The following is a 19,834-nucleotide window of genomic DNA, read 5'->3' on the forward strand; positions in this document are numbered from 1 at the left end:
ACTGTCGTTTTGAGCAACAACGAAAGGCTTGATTTTAGCCAGAATGGGCCATAGTAGAGCTTACAGAAACACTGACTTTTTTCACAGAAAGGTACAGTCTGTGAAACCCACCTGCAACATACTTATACCCAACTTCACCGCATGTCCTCCGCTACATGGTTGAACCATTAGAGCTGCCAAAAATCCACAGGGGTTTCTGGTTATAGGGAGCTTGAGACCTTCCTCCATGTAGTGCTCAGAGTGACCAACTGCAACGCGCGAACAGTGTCACATGATAGGGGAGTAACAATCAACCTAATGTAAAATCCAACATGGAGCTTACAAAAGGTTAGGACTACAAAGCAAATGAGTGGCAGGGGTGCACAGGAAAGAAATATTAGTGGACTGGAGTGGGCTTTGAAGAAACTGTCACTTTTTCCTGACTGGGAAAAGCGACAGAGTAAAGCTGGCCATAAACCGTTATATTTTTTTTAGTTCAAATTGCAGACTGAACAAAAAAAAAAGTATAACACTTTCCTGTATCCATGCTAAACAGCGCAGATGAACAAATCTCCTACTGAGCTGTTTTATTTTGAGAGCGGCAGGTGTGCTGCTATCAGAATACCCAAACAGTGTTGGTAGCTGTCACTGTTCACCTGAAAATTTTCCGACCAGCTCTTCTGATTGTCTGATCAAAGGATGGAAGGTGGAAGACTGCCGACAGGGCCTCCCACTGAGCAAATTTCAGTCGGTTCATCAAGAACTGTCCAAAATTCGCACAGTGCATGGCCTGCTTAAGAAAAAAGCAATTACCAGTGCTCTGGTAAGAGGAATCTTTTGCATTGGTTGCAGAGATCTTCATAAAAAAAACTTTATTTCAAAATTATTTCAATTGAAAGGAAGCTTTCATGAGAGAAATGCAACAGTGCCCTTCTGACCCCCCTTTGGAAAAAGCTAGTTGTCTTACCATCATGCAGAGCCTCCAAATTCACTAAACAGTAAATCACAAAATAGTAAATTGGGAATCTGTACTCAGAACGTCACTGGCAAGATGTATGAAGTTTGATCATATATGGTTCTCCTTGTGCATATCCTCTCCATGCACAAGACTTGGAGGGCCTGTCCATTTGGGACAGGCCCTTCACTCGCCTTCCTGATGAAACGATGACATGAAACGCATTGAAGGTGGCATTATTGAACATTGGTGAAATCACTCATTAACAAATAGTGGTTAATACCATATGCGTTTTGTACAAATAGATGCAATTATTTCTCCTCAAGACTCTGATAATCCTCTGCCAACAATGGTGACTTGCTTTTTTGAGTGTTCATGGATATTTTAATGTTTTCTATGTTGAACCAGTTTTAAAAGAATTTACAAAACTTTTATTAACTGTATTGTGCTTTGTTCTCTCATCTCAAAATCCCTATCCAATTATGTTTTGTGTAACTACCAAAAGTATTATTATTCACTAAAACTAGGGATGCACCGATACCGGTATTTAGGTACCGAGTAAGAGTACCAATACTTTTTTTCCGGAACTCACCGATACCAATTACCGAGTACCGGAAGTCCCATTCAGGAAGCCAGGTGGTGTGTGATGACTCACCACCTGACTTCCTGATTAGCCGGGCAGCATGTAAAGACTCGCCACCCGGCTTCCCGATTAACAAGAAAGCCGTCCCATGCGAATGCCCATAATAATAATAATAAGATCCAGCATGTCTCTGCAGTGTGGATCTCTGTCCCCTCTCACCTTGGCATGTCCAGCCGGTCACACCCGGGGCCTCTCCAGCAAGGAGCGGCCTTCCTCTAGTACTTAGCAGGAGCCATCTTGCTGGCCAATCATGGAAGCCGGGTGCCATGTAATGACGCGGCACCCTGCTTTCCGATTGGCCGAGAGGTGGGTTCCATGCTCCCTCGTCAGATGACGAGGGAGCAAGAAACCGGCTTCCCAGCAAATAAGAATGCCGGGCGCTGCGTCATTACACAGCGCACTGCTTCCTGATTGGCCAGCTTCCCGAACAATCAGGAAGCCGGGCAGCGCGTCATTACACGCTGCCTGGCTTCCTGATTGGCCGGGAAGTCGGCTCCATGCTCTCATCACAAGTGACTAGAGAGCATGGAGCCGCATCCCGGCCAATCAGGAAACCGGGCAGCATGTAATGACGTGCTGCCCGGCTTCCTGATACAGGAATTATCGGGCTAGGCATCGGAGCATTTGGGCGAGTACGTGTACTCACCCAAATACTCTGTATCGGTACCGATATCGATACTAGTATCGGTGCATCCCTAACTAAAACCTTTATCATATCTCTGAAATATATTGCTTGCCATTTTAAAAAGCCAGGATGAAGGAAAAGTAATAGTGAAAAAAAAAAAATTCTGGGTTTGGCATATAAATTTTATATGGTCTGCATAACTGCACGGCTGGAGTGTGTCTAGTGCCTAAATGCATTATGCTGGAAAGTATCTCCTTTTCTCGTCTCAGAAATGTGGAAGGTATGCATAGATCTCAGGGTCTGTTATCATAGGCCTTGGATGAGATTACACTTTTGCAGACAAGACACTTGATCTCAGTCAGAACTGATCTTCAAGGTACTCAAGAAGTAAATTAACATGAACTACATAACCTATTTTAATAACTCAAGCTTAGTTTCATGTTATGTGTCCAAAGATAGACTTACATGGAAGGTTAAATACATCTGTAGATATGCCCATTATCAGACTGCTAGGCATAAAAACATTTTGGGGACCTGGTATCTGTCTGGATAAGATACAAGATTGAAATATATAATGTTTAACCTCCTCCCCAATATGATCCAAACCATTACTAGGTAGGAAATGAATTGTAAAGTTTTATTATAGTTCTGTGTAGAACGGTTGGGATTTAAGGGATGCCCTGCTACGTTCTTTCATCAGGCATTACTCCAATAAAAAACCTAATGCATTTTGAAAGCTCGAATATTTGAGTTAAGCACTGGAGGAGATCACTTAAATGTTATACTTTCTCATTTGATTGATATTAAACAAGGTACAGCACTTTTCTGACACAAGTATCTCTGCAGAGTAGCCTAATCATGAGCCAAAACCAATAGTTCCTTTTAAATAGCAATAATAAAAACAATAAAACACTCTGTGGGTCCCACAACCTTGCTCCTATCCTTCACTTTACTCTGAAGCCATGCCAACAAACTGTTTATTCTGCCAAGTTCATTTTATACCAGCTTGCCAAATATATATTGACCAGTTGGCATCTCAGCTTGAAGTGGCCGTTACTCAACAGAGTAATAATCATGACAGCACATTGGCTTGAAAGACAACAAGGCACTTTATAACAGGGCAACCCATGAAAGTGCTGACAATGCAGCTCAATTAAAAAAAAAACATCGGACTACTGACTTTCCCATTAACGACCAGTATCACAATCGGCATTGCAATACCATAATAATACCCTATCTAGTTGAATTGGAAATGTGCAACTGTGAAACCTATTAGCGTGTACATCTGATACTTGCTACACACTGCTGATGTCAAGCAGCGCAGGACAAATGTTGTCCTAACAGATGCTTCTTACAGTACTTAGCACTCTATAATCCTTGGCCTGAACACAGCAAATGCACCTATTTTGCATCCCTCAATCATAATAGAATATGTGGTTGTAAAGCAAGCTACCCCTCCTTAGCAGCAATGTCCTTGTAGAAGTTTGGATGACACAGACAATCCAGTTACCAAGCAGCATTAAAACCCATAAGCTCTCAGGACTTTGAGAATTCTGGAGTCTGTGAGCTGGCTATAAAACTGGCTCTAAAAACACTGCTTCCAAACACTGACACACAATAAAGTTCACAAACATTTGCTCACACAGTTTTGACAATAGCATCATTATTATGCAGAGAGGTGAAACGCTTACTGGAAAAAAATATATAGGTCTTTAAACAAAAAGGTAATGGAAAAACAGCAGGTCTCTTTTTTTCAAAAGCTGGAGACTTTCCTGAGCTGATCAGTATCCATTTCAGCTTTGAGAGACATCTGCTTCCTGAAATATTTATCAGTATTGTCACAGGTGTTTCAGCCTGGCCTTTCACTGACAGTTGGAAAGGACTGTGCAGCTGACAGTGGGCAAGTGTAGGTAGCATTGCTGGGCAGCTATTTTTATTTTGCCAGTAATAAAAACCATGTAGCCCAACATTGCTGAAAATGCTAGTTGCTTAAAATATATCTAAACGCAGGAACATAAATGTTATATATATTGCAGCTTATATGTGGTGGCTGCAGTGGTGTTTTTCAGGCAAAGAACATTTTTAGCAAGCACAAAAAAACAGTTGATCTTGACAGAAAATGCAGTGGCCTGGTAACTTCCTGTGAGCGGACCTGGCGCCATATCTCCCAACTGATCCTCATTTGAAACCAAATCCCTGTTTCTCTTTCCTCATCAGTTGTCCCTATTTTTTGGACTGATGTACAGATATCTATGAAAAGGTACTGCCATTTTCAAAAGCCAGGATAAAGAAAAAGTAGGGATGCACTGATATATCGGCCGAAAATGGCACTTTTGGCAACATGCCGAAAGTTCTATTTTTCGGCCGATATAGCAGAGCATCCCTGCTTTCTCTCCTCCCCGCTGGGCGCTGCTGTGTCCCAGCGGGGAGGAGAAAAACTGTCACAGGCGGCCGAGCGCTGTGGGAGGAGAGTACTGTGAGCGGACGGCGTCTCTCCTCCAACACCGCTCAGCCTCCTCTCACAGATCGGCAGAGCGGTGTGTGGGCGGAGACAACCATTGCTGTCACAGGAGACTGAGCTCTCCTCACACACCGCCCCGCCCAGCCTCCTGTGATGGCTGTCAGGATGGAGAGCGAAGTACAAACACTCAGTGATCAGTGATCGCCGAGTGTTTGTAGATAATTGAATACATAGTATGATTACCATAGCCTCAATTATGAATGAATGGGAAGTGATCTCCATCACCTCCTGTTCATTCATGATTGTGGTTATAGTAATCATACTCTGTCCTTATGTTATCAATGAACAGTAACACTTTGTATAAAGGATTCCTGTTCATTTATAACAGGGGCTGCAGAAAAAGAGATAGGGGACTGTGTTCTCAATCTCTTTTTTTATTTTAAAAAGGGGAAATATCAGGGGTCTAGACCCTTAATATTTTCCGGAAGCACCTAAAAGTAAAACATTTAAATATTTAATAAAAATAACATTTGAAAAAAAATTGAAAAAAAAAGTTCGAAATTTTTTTTTCGGTCTGACAATTTTTTTCCCTTTTGGTTTCATTTCAGTATAAAAATTTTAATTTCGGTGCACCACCACAACCACAAAGAAAAAGCAATAGTGAAAATATAATTCTGGGTTTAAACAATTGTTTTTATAATATAGATTCTTAATGGTTTGCATAACTAGTGGCATGGGAAGGGTTTGTTCATTGCCTGAATACTATGTGCTGGAAGGTGCCCCTCTTATCTCAGAAAGTTGAGAGACATGCTGAAGCAGTAACAATCTTCCTTGAGTAGAAGTTTAGCCAGGGTGGTAACTCTGGCTACCTCCCCAGAGGGCGGATAGATCATAGCCACCCAGGTTTAGGAAGTGTAGGTTATTTGCAGGATTAGCCAGTTAAAATAAAAGGAGACAGCCTAAACAAAGACAACTAATGTAGCCACCTCATCTAGGAACTGGTAAGCTACAATATATACTACAATATTATACTTTGGGGGGGATATGCTTTAACCACTTTCCGTCCACCCGTTGCAAAAATTGGACTGACGGCAAACTCACATTGGTGGGTTGCCGTAAATAGATGGCTTTTTCTTTCTGCGCGCACGACACGGGCAGAGAAACACCGTCTATTGTAAACAGCCCTTCAATCCTGGGATACCCTGCCCCATCTGCGGCCCGGGACAGGCTCGGGTGTCAGGAGGAAGTTCAGCATCTTCCTCCTTGCTTATCTCCCTCTGACGTCTGAATGCGGAAGTGATCTGTAATACATCACTTCCGCATTCACCTGTCAGTCCTCTGGCTACTATAGCCAGAGAGAAGAAGCTGATGAAGCAGATCTCCGCTTCATCAGCTTCTTTGGGGGTCCCCAGGTGACAGGGATCTTAGAGACCCCTAATGTCTCCATAAAGAGGACCTGTCAGTTTTCCTTTGCTATTATATAGGGGTATTGTTAGCCCCCTATGTGATAGCAATAACATTAAGTGTAAAAAAATAATAAAAGTCACATAGGAAAAAAGTAAAAAAAACCCCTCAAAATGTCCCCCACCCCCATGTTTCCACACAGAAACGTAAATATGTGTCAGATGCGCCAGAGCGCGAAAACGACAATTGTGCTACAAGTTACATATCGCCACGAATGTCAGAGTGAATGCAATGATTTTAGGGCCATCAATCACTGATAACACTAAACTGATGAGCGGTAAAAGCTTTTAAAGCATCGCCTATGGCCAATTTTGGGTATAGTAGTTTTTTGAGGTTTCACGGGTGTGCACAATTTTAAGGCTTGACCCGTTTGGTGTCTTTTTACCCGATAGATTAATATAGGGGGAACAGTTTTTTTTCTTAAAATTTTTGGTAATTTTTTCTTTCTATAGTAAAAAATAAAAAAAACCCAAGTGGTGATTAAATACCACCAAAAGAAAGCTATACGTGTCCCCAAAAAATGGTACAAAATTCATGTAAGTGCAGCGTTGCATGACGGAATAGATCTCAAAGTACCGCAGCGCTGGATACTGAAAAATGGCCTGGGCAGGAAGGGGGTGTAACACCGCGGACATCAAATAGTTAAGCTGTCTCTGGATTCAATATTTGGAGTCAATGGCTCAGAATAAGAATGTTCTGAGTGAATTTATAGAGTTAAAGCTTGCAATATACATGCTTGTGCCTGGTCACCAATGAAAAAAGTATTTAAACAATCGGCTCAAAATGGAAAATGGGCAACTAGCATTATTGGGAGTAGAGGGCAGCAATGGTAGTCTACATATTCCTTCAGTGGATGTTTATTTTGAAACACTGATCACAGGTCAAATAAAAAAAATTTGATGAATGTTTTCAATAGTGTATTGAAGCAAACTTTAACTTTAGAATTTAAATAGAGTTCAACTGCTACTGCAAGCTCTTAAACTCTAGTCTTATACCAGGCTTGGTTACACACTCAGTATATAAAAGGGACTTTACCATATACATACATTTAAACAAAGGGTTGAGATTAGGCTTTACTGTACGTGCATTAAGCAAGACCAATAATTAGAAATGGGCTGCCAACACAACTTAACAGCAAAAAAGCACACCCCTTTTTGAAACAAGACACACAACAGCTAGGAGCATGGATGTTGTGGTGTGCATCATGGCGATTGTGTTGCTCATTCCCACTACTGCAGTTGTGCACTGGGGTGCCATTGTGAATGAATGGCACCACAAAACAACTTAAACTGCCGTTTATGTATTAAAGAACGGCAGTTTAAGTTGTTTTGTGGTGCCATTTAAAGGGGGGTTTAAAGGGGCCTTAAGCTGGTCATACCCATCAAAGACCACCAGAACATGGAATTACCAACAAAAAAAATAAGCAATAATTTCAGATCCTCTGTGCTGACCTTATTCAATACCTATGTTGGCAGAATGGATTCACTAAGAAAACAGAAGGAAAAGGAGGGCCATCCATTAATAAATGATTGCAAGGCATTTTAGGAATGTTGGCATGTATATTAAGTACTGTAAAAAAAATCTCATCACCTCACTAAGCCCCCAACAGCCTCACAGATCTGCATTTGCATTTTTTAAGAGTGCATGCCTATTCTTACAGTAGACACCCCCAATGCATCAGCCAGCAAATCCAAATGAGAATAAAGACTATTTTCCCCAAAGCTCTGTTTGCTGGATTCAGATATGAGATTTTATGGTGCTAATAGACTACATGATCTACGGAGGAAGTGATGATCATTTAATGTTAACGGCTACCTTTAAAGAAGAATTCCAGGCAAAACGTATTAACCCTTGCGGTGGCGCTACCCCCCACACTGCAAGGGTTAGCGGGGGCGAGTATAACTTTTTTTTACCACCTAGACAAAAAATGAGCACTTAACCCTTGCAGTGTGGGATAGCCCAAATGCAAGAGTTAATGCAAGTTTTGGCCAGAGTTCTTTTTTTCTAAGCATGTTAGATTTTTATTGAAAGAAATAGGAATAAATCATTATGCAACGATCAGTCATTAATACGTATCGTGGGTCATGTTTCAGTACGCAGACTGAGATCTATACATGTAAAACTAAGTAAAGTCACACAAAGAAAAAGTTGAGAAGTTAGATCATGACATTGTGAGGAAATCTTCAGGGACAATGCGCAATCAGGTATGCATGACAAGAATTCTAAGTATGTAACCCTGTAGCCATGAGGGTCGATACTGTGGGGAGAAGACCAATTCGAACCAGCAGGGGTAAACGTGGGCAAATTCGGAGGAGTAGTCATACTAGAGCATGGTATTAACCGTGGTTAAGGGCAGGAAGTCAGGGGTCAAAAGGACATCCAAACATCCTAGAGTGCCAGTCAGTTTGGCTTCGAGATACCATTTAGATACTTGAAAAATGGACATCAAATCTTGCAGCGGTGGCAGTGAAAATTCCGCCGTGACATAAGATGTCCAGGTGTCGAAAAATGTTTTAGTGCGTATTTGATTACATTTTGTGTCTAATTTATCCAGTAGTAACAGGCGGTTTAACAGGGGGCGGAACGTGTCTATGGAGGGGGTTCAGGTACAATCCAGTTACACAGGATTGCCTTCTTGGCTGTCAGGAGACAAAGATGTTCCCAGCGGTTTGGGCAAGAGGGATCACTATTCGTGGGCAGTGGGAGTGCATGCAGTAAGCAGAAGGCTGGGGACAGTGGTCTTGTCCTATGTGAGTGAGTATTCATGAAGGATAATATGGCGGACCAGAAGATTTGTATGTGAGGGCAGGACGGCCAGAGTTCTTCTTTAAAGAAGACTGTAAAAACAAAATCCCTTCCCCATCATGTAGAAGGCCTTTACCTGCCTTTTATGACATTTGCTACACCCCTGATGAAAAACACAGTAACTCTAGTTATAGGACATGCATGCATTCTTCCTCACAATGCAGTGCTTGGTGCTTAACCACTTGCTGACCGGGGTGTTTACACCCCCTTCCTGTCCAGGCCATGTTTCCGTATTCAGTATTTGATCGACGTTTATTCCGTCATGCAACGCTGTACTGAAATTAATTTTACACCATTTTTTGGGGACAGATAGAGCTTTCTTTTGGTGGTATTTAATCACGACTGGGGGGTTTATTTATTTTTTATATAACAAAAAAGTACCGAATATTTAAAAAAAATGGTTTCCCTTTATTATTTTAGAAAATAATTTTTACCCAATTTTTTGGTAAAATATAAATTATATTACAGACGCCGGACCGCTTGTATGTAAACAGCCATCGCTGGCCGTTTAAAATCCTGGCGGGTTCCCACTTGTGCGCTCCAGGGGGCACGCGGGTGCGGGCCCGAAGGACGTTTAAAGACGCCCACCCACGTCCGGCCCCTTTCGACGGGAAGTGGTTAAAAAAAAAAAAAGAGCCGGCGTGTGAGAGCTGCAATTTCCCACACCATCTCTAAGTATTGCAATGAGTATTTTACCCTCCCAAAACTTCTCCTTCCAATTGCCAACAGGGTATGCAACTAGAATAGTGCAAGTTTGGACCATAATAGATCAATTCCGTGTTTACATACAATGCAAAGGTTGCAGCAGGATCAAGACAGTTCATAGCCGCAGAAAAAGGTAAAAGGAAGCAAACATTGAGTTTTTATTTTTTAATACAGGTTCAATCTCACAAGCCAAACAGAAGCCGAACTCCTCATTAACCAGAGATTTTATGTTGAACAGAATCTAGCTCAGTTGACTACTTTAAAGCATATTTTAAAAAGGTATTGTAAAAGTGCTGTCTAGATAGGCTAATACATTCCTTTAAATTGTAAAACAGTTTTTATTGGTCTAATGTATTCAAACCTTGTCAAATTGCACCCAATAATAAAGTAAACAATCAGCTTCGGTTGACAAGAAATCTGCACTGCACTCTTAAAAAATACATTACAGTCTCCTTCAGTACTGAAGTGTCAACTGTGCTGGCAAATATGCAAATGTGAGAATTAGCATTTTCGCATGTTATATCACAGTGCAAGAGCTAATTTATGTAAATACAGCACAAGGCTGATAAGCCTATTTATCAGTGTTTCATCCTCATGTTTACCCCTGATAAATATTCTTGGGCAAACATTGACTTGAGCATGTGTCATTCTACATTGTGTGATGCTAATGCATGAATTGAAATTAGATGTCTCATTTTATTATGGGAATCGAGCACATCAAAACCACAGGAGTGATTCTCTCTGTCAGGAATCTTTATTTGATACATTTATTTCACCAACAATACAGAGACCAGCTAAGCCTCTCCAAACATCTCTATTTATTCTAGGAACAATGGAATTGGAGTTTGAAATATTGTATGTACCGTTGTGGATAATAACACTCGGAAGAGACAAAGCGGTCATAGAATTTTATGCAGTGATCAGCAAGGTGTTCCAGCCTGCACAACAGCTACTGTTTTGCGAGATACTCTTGATGGGTTTGAGCAAACTAACTTTCTTTTTTCTGCAATTCTTTGGTCACTAGTTGCACACTTTATATGGTTTGAAGGAAATGTTTAACCATTCAGGTCCAAGCAACAAATTTGTTACAATTCCCCACCCCTCCTCATAATATACTCACCTTTCCTACTCTACCCCTGCAGCTCCATTCCATTCACTGAAGGAAATAGCCGGGTTCAGGGAAGGATGTCAAAGCACGGTGCCAATTAGACCTGTCACTCATGGAGCCAATATCCCTTTTTAAGCTATGACTACACCAAAACACGCATTGGTATCTCATGGCTAAACTTGACGGCTCCCTAGGAGCCCTGGACGTCCTGTGACAGGGCCCATCCCATAGCTCTGTCACCCCGGCAAGAGACACCTGCCCTTAGCTCCACAGCCAACCACGCTACGCGCGGTTGACCTGATAAATCATAAATCTTACAACATAGACCTTTGACACTTTTTCACATGTACTTTCTGACCCACTTGGAATACATAATTTCCGGTTTTAAACAAAATAACAAACTTTACACTTCACGACCATATTCTGTCTTTTTATTTAGCTTTTCTTTCTTTCTTTGGTTGGAACCTCAACCCACTCCCTGATATATTGTCCCATCAGCTCGTTGAGGTTTTGGCTTAAATTTTTGTCCTTGTTCTCTATATTCTGTAGTTTGCGTTACTTCATACCTGCCTAATACATCCAGATTATGTTATGTCCTTACACATCGTTTGCAGCTATAAGTAGTTTTTACGACACTATGTAACTAGTTTTCATGCAAGTTACTTTTGTTGATGTGCTCACGTTTATGACTCTCACCTCTGTGGATGTAGTACGTTTCAATTTATACTGTATTATTGGAAATTTTCAATTAAAAAACGATCTGCTTTTTTTTACATTATGTTAGGAAATATTTATTATTACCCATTTTTTTTGGTAAAATATAAAAGATCAGGTCACGTTGGGTAAATAGACACCAAACATGTCAAGCTTTAAAATTGCGCGCACCTGCGAAATCGCAACTCGAAGGCGCCGAGCGGGCGTGTCTGAGCGGACGTCTAAAGACGCCCGCTCAGATCTAGAGAGCTCCCGGCCGGCCGTATTTCTACTACGGCTGGCCCGGAGGCAGTTAAAAGAGAACTATAGCCCAAACCTTTTTTTTTGCCATAGTTCGAGGGCACAGAATGACATATACCAAGTCCTCCTGTGACCCAAAACTTAGCATATAGCAGGCTACTGCCCACAATAGGCTGACAATGCAGGGCCGTGCCGGATGCAGGACGGATTCCAACAATATTGTCAGGATCCACCCCACTACCCGATTGACAGCTGGCTCGCCCCCCTCCCCCATTCGTTCCTCCAGTCAGCACTAGAGGAACGCACAGGGGAGAGGGGAATCTCTGCAGGAAGATGATTGGGAACTGATCGATCGACTGTATGTGATCGCTCAGTTCCCGCTCAAAAGAGCCGACATGTGACAGCTTCAGTGTCACACATCGGCTCTAATTATGGGGATGAATGTAATTCACTCTCTCCATAATTCTCCTTTAAGTGCTTCAATTGGTAAATTAATACCACCATGGAAGAAATTAAGACCAAATTACAGTCAAATAAACTTCTTATTCTATGTGGAAGACTAACGGCTAAGAAGCAGACGAAGAGCAATGTGTAGCAACCATAAATCATTCTGACTCCATTACAAAGGACAAATGGAGTTATTGGTTTCTATTAGATACTACATGCTGTTGCACTTTTCACCGATAATATAAAATAAAACCGCATCATTCTTTTATGACAGGATAGATCAAAAACATGAATGATATACAGAACATAGTCAGGAAGCAGCTATATGATCAATGCAAATTCATAATCAGACCCAAATGCATGATGCTTCTACCAAACAATGAGCTTTATAATAGTTATTTTTACCTTTATGAGAGAAGATTGCATGTCTTTAGCTCAGCACCCACTTTCATAGATGCTGCGCATGCATGCAATGTTTATATAAAACGTGTACAGATATAAAATGGCTTTTAGACGCTATTAGGAAATCTTCCCATTACAACTGTTTGATACATCTGTAGCATGTTATATTGAGTTGTGTTGTCAAGTTGCTAGATAGAAACAGACTTCCTCTTCCTGAAGACATTTCCACTTCCCCAGCCAAGGAATTTCCTACTTTTACATAGTAAAGATTCTAATCTCCACAGTGCTGAGAAGTTGCAAATAGAGTACAGTACTTTGGTTTTGTTTTGCAAAATAACATTCATATTTTAGTTAAAAAAGGTATTACGGCTGGTTGACCCCAGCCCCAGTGGGCTTTGCTGGGCAGTGATGCCCACTGCAGTCTGTGTGCAAAGAAAAGCAACCAGCCTTAATTTATGAAAATTTAAAGCAACACACTGTGTTGGTGTCCACTGTGATAAAATTACGCAGGCATAATATTAGCATGTGAGGAAGCTCGTAGAATTTAAATAGAGGTTATAAAAAGGGGGGAAAAAAATAGCAGTGCATGGCAGCGTACCTTCATAATGCATGGCAGGGCACACGCATGATGTGCTATGTGTTGCTGTGTGGTATGAACCAGCTCTAAAAAAGGTAAACCTGTCATGAGTCTAGGCAATACCAGCTGAGCATACAATGAACAAAAGAACAGGAAAAGTGAAGATTTGCATAAACTTCAGCTGCTTGCATCTCTGGATACTGAATCAGTGTGACATGCAGATTTCATTGAAGACATCTGCTCGTGCATTTTTTTTAATCATATGTTCAGTTGACTGTCCAGGTTTGTGACAGGTTTACTTTATTTTACCAGATTGCATGTTATTATATTATTGAAAATGAGTCTTCATTAAAAGCCTTGCTAGGAAACATAAATGTAATTGTGCATCTACTATGCTGACAGTTAAATAAATACAATTCTGGTTCTTCAGTTTTTCATAATCTGCTGCCAGGATTTCGATGCCATCATTCCAGAGCCACCATTCTGACACATCTGACACTTTAATTTGCAATACAGAACAAGAAAATAATAACTTGCAACTAGCATTCATTATCCCATCTTATGAATTAACATCCCCAGCGGGGAGGGCTAAATTAAAAAGTTCACTACTCTTACAGTAATAAACCCCCTACGAATTCTAAGATTGAACCCCCTTTCTTCTAACCTCTTGTTGTCTCCTGTTGTTCTCAATACAGTTTTCAGATTAAACAATTTGTTCCGAATATTGTGGTCTCCATTGATGATTTTGAAGTCTGCAATCAGGTTCTCTTAATCGCCTTTTTTCTAAGGTGAATACGTTTACATTTTGAAGGCGGTCCTCATAACTCAGGCCTCCTATCCCTTTAATTAATTTTGAGAGTTGGCGACAAAAACTGCACCACATACTCAAGATGGGGCCGAAGCAGTGACTTATAAAGCAGAAGTATTACTCTTTTATCCCTTGCTACAATCCTTCTTTTAATACACATCAGTATCTTGTTTGCTTTGCTGGCTGCTGCTTGTCATTGCTTACTATTGCCAAATCTGTGATCTTTGAGCACCCCCAGGTCTTTTTCCATGTCCGACTTCCCTAATGTAGCACTCCTCTAGTTGTAATTTGCGCACACGTTCTTTGCTCGCATGTGCATAACCTTGCATTTTTCAACATTAAATCGCATTTGCCATCTTGTAGCCCACCTCTCAATTTTATTTAGGTCCTATTGGAAGTGCAAATATCTCCTGTTTGGAATTTACTGACCTACACCGTTGCGTATCGAATGATTGTTACACTATAGGTTGGAGCCCTCTTAGGCTACATTCACACTAGCATTCCTGTGTTTAGATTATTTAAACGCAGGATAATTATTTGGGAAGTATACACAAGCTTCATGCTTCCCAGACCAAGTTCTCCTGTGTAGATGTACTTGCCTTTACCTGAGTTTATTCACATTTAGACACAGTATCTAATGTGCCCCTGAATGCACAGAATTCTATTTTTTTACCGCAGATAAACAGAATGCACCTAAACGCAGGTAAACGCACAACGTGAATTATACAATTTAAATTAAATACATTTATACACATTTAGAAATGACCTATGAAACTCATGTAAATGCAGGTTTGCCAATGTCAGTGTGAGGGAGGCCTTAGGTGTGAAAAAGGGACTAGACTGCACTGTGCGAATCTCCTGAATAAACATCGCACATCAGATGAGAACTTTAGCCAATAGCAAATTGCCTACTCATCAAAGGTGGTCCTAAATGCATGCTTCATATGTTCCCTGTTTAGTGAATAAAAAGACTATGGGGCTGATTTACCAGAGAAGTAGACTGTCCACTTTGCAAAGTGAATATTCACTATGCTTAGTAAATTTAGTGAACACAGCTTTACCTTAATCAGCCAATCATGTGCTAGGAAAAAAAAAATCTCCCTTGAATTTCCCCCATTCATGATTGGGTATTGAATGTGAACATTTACTTTGCCAAGTGAACAGCCAATACTCCTTTAGTAAATCAAGCCCTACCAATGTGGGGCCATGATAAAAAAGCAGTCAGGCAAAATTACTATAATCAATTTTACACTTAACTCTGGTACTTTGAGCTTATGTGTTACATTTACCACAGGGAGTGAATTAATTAAAATTAATCGAACATCTATCGCTTTCTATAAAGGTAACACAGCCGTAGAAAAATATACTCTATCTATAAAAAGGATGTAATGCAATCAAGCTTTTTCAGGGCAATGCCTTGGTCCAAAAAAAAAGAAATATAAATTAAAGAAATGGAATAACTATATAAAAATGTACTACAAGCGTTTAAAGCAGAAAGATGCCTTCTTCAGGCAAAATGTACTTTGCCTGCATCTACCTTTATTGCTAAAACATTTATAAAAAGTGTAGGTTACATTAAAAAAATTAGCTTCAAAGCACATCTCTTTAATATAGCTTTAAGTTAGAAAATACAATTTTTCAAAAGATAAATATATATACTGAGCACATTGTACCGTGAGACATATTTGTGACAACAAGGGGTGATTGCATACATTCTGAATGGTTTGTCTACTACATTTAGCAGAGGTAAAAGGTTAAATCCCAGTTTCACTTAAAAACACCATTAATCATGGTTTGTCAAGTGTGAGCCAAAATGAAAAGCCACCACAATCATTTTCTATTACCAAATATTATGTAAGAAGCAGAAAGACAAAAGGTGAATTGTTCAAACAAACCTGAGGTTCACACGTGCATTTAATAAGACAATACTCCTATTAACTAAGCAGCGCAAGGAAGAAACTGAATCTCCAGAAGCTCAACACTGCAACTAATTTTTCAAGCTCATTAAAAAGGCTGGGAAGGCTCCAGACGTTTGGAGACATCAAGATAAAACAGGGAAGTTGGCAGCATTTATATGTTATAAACAACTAGAAAAAGGTGCAAGGAGAAGAGAAAACTAGTTGAGGACCAATAGGAAAGGTCATGGGAAATGCAGCCTAATGAATGAAGAAAATGCATTCATTTTCTCCAATTACATTCAAACAGCAGCTATTGACATCTACAGGTTCTGTTAGTATACCTAATACATATACACAGGCATTATGCGATTACCAACAGGGTAAAGCCTTGGAATAAGTCACAAAGAGAGATTTGTTGTTTTCCTTTTTTTTTTATTTAAAAGAACAATAACACCTTAAAATAAATGGGGCGTACATTCCTAGTCAATATCTGTAAAAGTGTGTCCTTTGATCATATCTTAAGGCATAAAGGTTTTATCCCATCACCCAGGTATAAATAGATTGCATATGTATCTGTAGAGCTGTTACTTTTATACAGGTTTCATACAGTTTAAACTATGAAGAATGCAGCAGGAGCTCAAAGATTTTTCAATTACCTTATAACTTTTTTGTACAGGTCTTTTAACATGGCAAGTGAAGTAACTGATGGTGAATAATTATACAACAGCTTTCATTGCTTTAGTTACAGGATGCCATGACATGCTGATATGTGATTGGCTCATACAGGCTACAGACTTCTAATGCTTTTTTCAGTATTAAGTTATTTGTTATCACAGAGTATAAAACCTAAGGTGAAGAATCAGACCAAATTTATTGTCACAGTCTCTTCTGCCCAAGCAGGTATTTGCTAGCCTTATTAAATAAAGGTGTGCCATTTTGTACAATTTTAATTTGGCATTATTTTTTATTGTTTACGTGAGTAATCCTTCAGTACCCAGGTAATTTTTTAGAAACATACATTTTATGCCTTAAAATTTACACCAAAATAAACACTCAAACTCATAGTTGAGTAGGTGTGCATAATTCAATATGCACATATAAGCCCTTTTTAGTCTGAAATGTTATTGTTACTTTAAGGGAAGGAATCAAGGAGGGAGGCTAAGTACAATGGTAGCAGGAAGAGGAAAAGGGTTAGTGTAGGACATGAGGTTTAGTATATTTTGCAAAAGGTAAAGAACACACAAGAGTCAGTGGGTAAAAGAAAACACTGCACAGGAATATATATATACACTGGAGTTGTAATCAGATTCAATAATGTTTACTTAAAGTAAAATGAAAGTTACTTAAAATTTCTAAACATCTTGAGATGCACACACAGATTGTTATAGATAGTATTTTTTTATTGCAGATATGCTTTTAACCTGCATGGAAATATAAATTAATAGGCATGACAACTCCAGAGTATATTTAGCTAATTAAGCAGTGGCGAACAAATGTCACATCCCAATGAGCCAAGCAATTTCATGGGCCACCTTCCACTGCTTCAATATTCCAGGTACCTGAGCTTGAGCATATGCTGAACATATGGATGTGACATCATCAAACCACTAGTGTCATTGCAAACAAAGCAGAAAGTGAACTAAGAATTTGTACGAAGAAAGGGATTTACTCTCAGCGTGGAAAATGAAAGAAAACACCTTTCAAAGTAACTACACTAAACACCACAGAGCACTTTGCAAAACAAAAAGTCAAAAACAAAACTTGTAGTTTGACAAAATTAAAAGTCATTGGCAAAAGTGCAAAAAAAAAACAAAAAACAAAACAAATAAAAACAAAACCATAACAAAACATCAAGCTTTAGTGATTCTTTTTTTTTGTATAGCAAGGTTACTCATTGTCTTTCTGTTGATTAATATAATTATTGTGTAAAATGTACAGAGACAGACAAGGAGTATTAAGCACACAAATGTGATAATGATAAAAAAAAACACCCATGCGTAACTTCTGCCACCATTGTGCCTTTTTACATAATTACTGGTTACATGATAATGTGTACAGTGCTTTCAGCTTTGTCAATATGATGACACAGAATGCAAATGGCAATACTGTGTGGAATACCAATGCCACAATTTTAAACCTAAAAGTATACACAGTGTTCTAAAATATGAAATAAAATATAAAATAAATACAGAAATGTCAAAATAAATAAAATGTTTTCTTTTATTTTTTTTACAAAGGGTATTTAAACCATGGAAAAGTATGTTCAATAAATAAAGTACAGTGATTATGTTTTCTGTTTTTCAACTGTGTGAAAATAGCAGTATAAACTAATACAAAAAATGTATTCCTATTCTGATTCAATGTGCTAGTTTTGTGGTTCAGCACCTCGTTCATTAATCATGTCTTCCTCCACCACCCCTGAAAAGCAGTCAGGCAGAATGCGATATCTATTATTTGCTCAAATGACAGGAGAAAAGCATCAAGATAATGTTAAAATTAGTTCTTTGGATGATTCAGATGAGATAATGGGCTGGTTCAATGTGCCATTTCTTTATGAATAGGTCAAAAATCATAGAGAGGATCTGTTCCAAATTTTCTATCCTTTCACAGCGAATGATTAAATTACTCAATGCAGAAGGCATTCCTTTTTTCTTCATGATTTTATAATGTGAGCAAACTACTTTAATGAGGCAAACACATCTATATAAAGCATTATGCTCAGGGAGCAGCTGATCATAGACTTAATCGACAGTTATGGGTCGATTATTCCAGGTTACAGGCCCGTCATTATTCTTCTTGTCACTCTTTCATTGTATAAAGGGGCACATTGGCAATGTGTACCCCGATTGTTCCCTGTGAAGTAATACATATTGCTAATGGGTCACATGTGCTGCAGTCTGTTAGCCAAAAGCTCATGACAGTTAATACAAACTGGTAGTCATTATCTCCTTATGCAGGTAAAAGCAGAGAGGCTGTATTAAATTAGTATACCATCGCAAAACAATTTTAGTCTAATGGTCTTACAGTCTCAAGTCAAATAACATCCAGATTTCCTTAGTTCTGACAAGGAGAAAACTGTCAGGTGCTGGTAGTGAAATGAAAAGTTTGTGCGTGTGTAGTAAAAAAACAAAAAAAACACAAAACAAAAACAAAAAAAACCCCAAATCTACAAATAAATAATAAATCACTTTTTCCTTTTCTTTTGTTCGAGGACTATGTTCATTCATCATATTCCAGCTGAAAGCATTGACACATTGTAACTCACCTCCCTCCCCATTTGACTTATTATACATCAGAAATGTCTTTTCCAAGGCCTTACCCTTTTTGTCCTGGTGGTTATGGAAAGAGTCAGCGACGTGGGGGTCTGTGTTCTCAGCAGAGTCAAAGGTGTCCTTCCAGTCCAGGACAGTACCCCTATCGTAACTCTCGTGTCTTCTGGAGTGAGAGGTTGTGCTGGGATCTAAGGAATTTGAATGTTTAGTTGAGGCAGAAACATTGTTAGCAGTAGATTTTAGTCACAGTGCAACTACCTGATGTTTTGGCAAGAGGTCTACATAAAAACACATATATTTCATTATTCTCTTGTAGTTTTATGAGGAGAGCTATAAAACCTTCTATCATCAGCTAATGCCAGCAGTCTCTACAGAATACGTTTTATGATGTTTTCAGGATTACAGTTTATTATCCATGCACTTGGCAATGAAAGTCCCTGTTTTTGAAATGTGTGTTTCGCCCTCAAACAAATCTGTTAGGGGTTAAAATATACAATATATATATATATTATATATATACATACACCGAGTGGCCAGATTATTATGACCATCCCATCAGTACTTTGTTGGGCCACCTTTTGCCTTCAATACTGCAACGATTCTTATTTGGCATTGACTCTACGAGATGTTGAAAGGTGATGCGAGGAATCTGACACCATGCCTGATGAATAGCACTGTCCAGCTCTGTGAGATTTGATGGTTGTGGAACCAGCTGACTGATGGCTCTTTCA

At 39.4% G+C, this 19,834-nt stretch overlaps 1 protein-coding gene across 5 annotated transcripts in view; it reads right to left on the bottom strand.

Annotated features, from left to right (window-relative positions):
• The window catches only part of SEMA6A (semaphorin 6A), a 198,364-nt gene that overhangs the window by 47,788 nt on the left and 130,742 nt on the right, over nucleotides 1-19,834 (bottom strand). For 4 of the 5 annotated variants that reach the window (XM_018563109.1, XM_018563105.1, XM_018563104.1 and 1 more), the window contains one exon: nucleotides 19,151-19,291. The exons of the other annotated variant lie outside the window; for it this stretch is intronic. In XM_018563109.1, the coding sequence (XP_018418611.1) occupies nucleotides 19,151-19,291 (141 nt within the window). The remainder of the gene's footprint in view (nucleotides 1-19,150; nucleotides 19,292-19,834) is intronic. 5 annotated transcript variants of the gene reach the window in all.

Source organism: Nanorana parkeri, unplaced genomic scaffold (genome assembly GCF_000935625.1).
Source record: "Nanorana parkeri isolate BGI_ZX_2015 unplaced genomic scaffold, ASM93562v1 scaffold632, whole genome shotgun sequence".
Classification (NCBI taxonomy): domain Eukaryota; kingdom Metazoa; phylum Chordata; class Amphibia; order Anura; family Dicroglossidae; genus Nanorana; species Nanorana parkeri.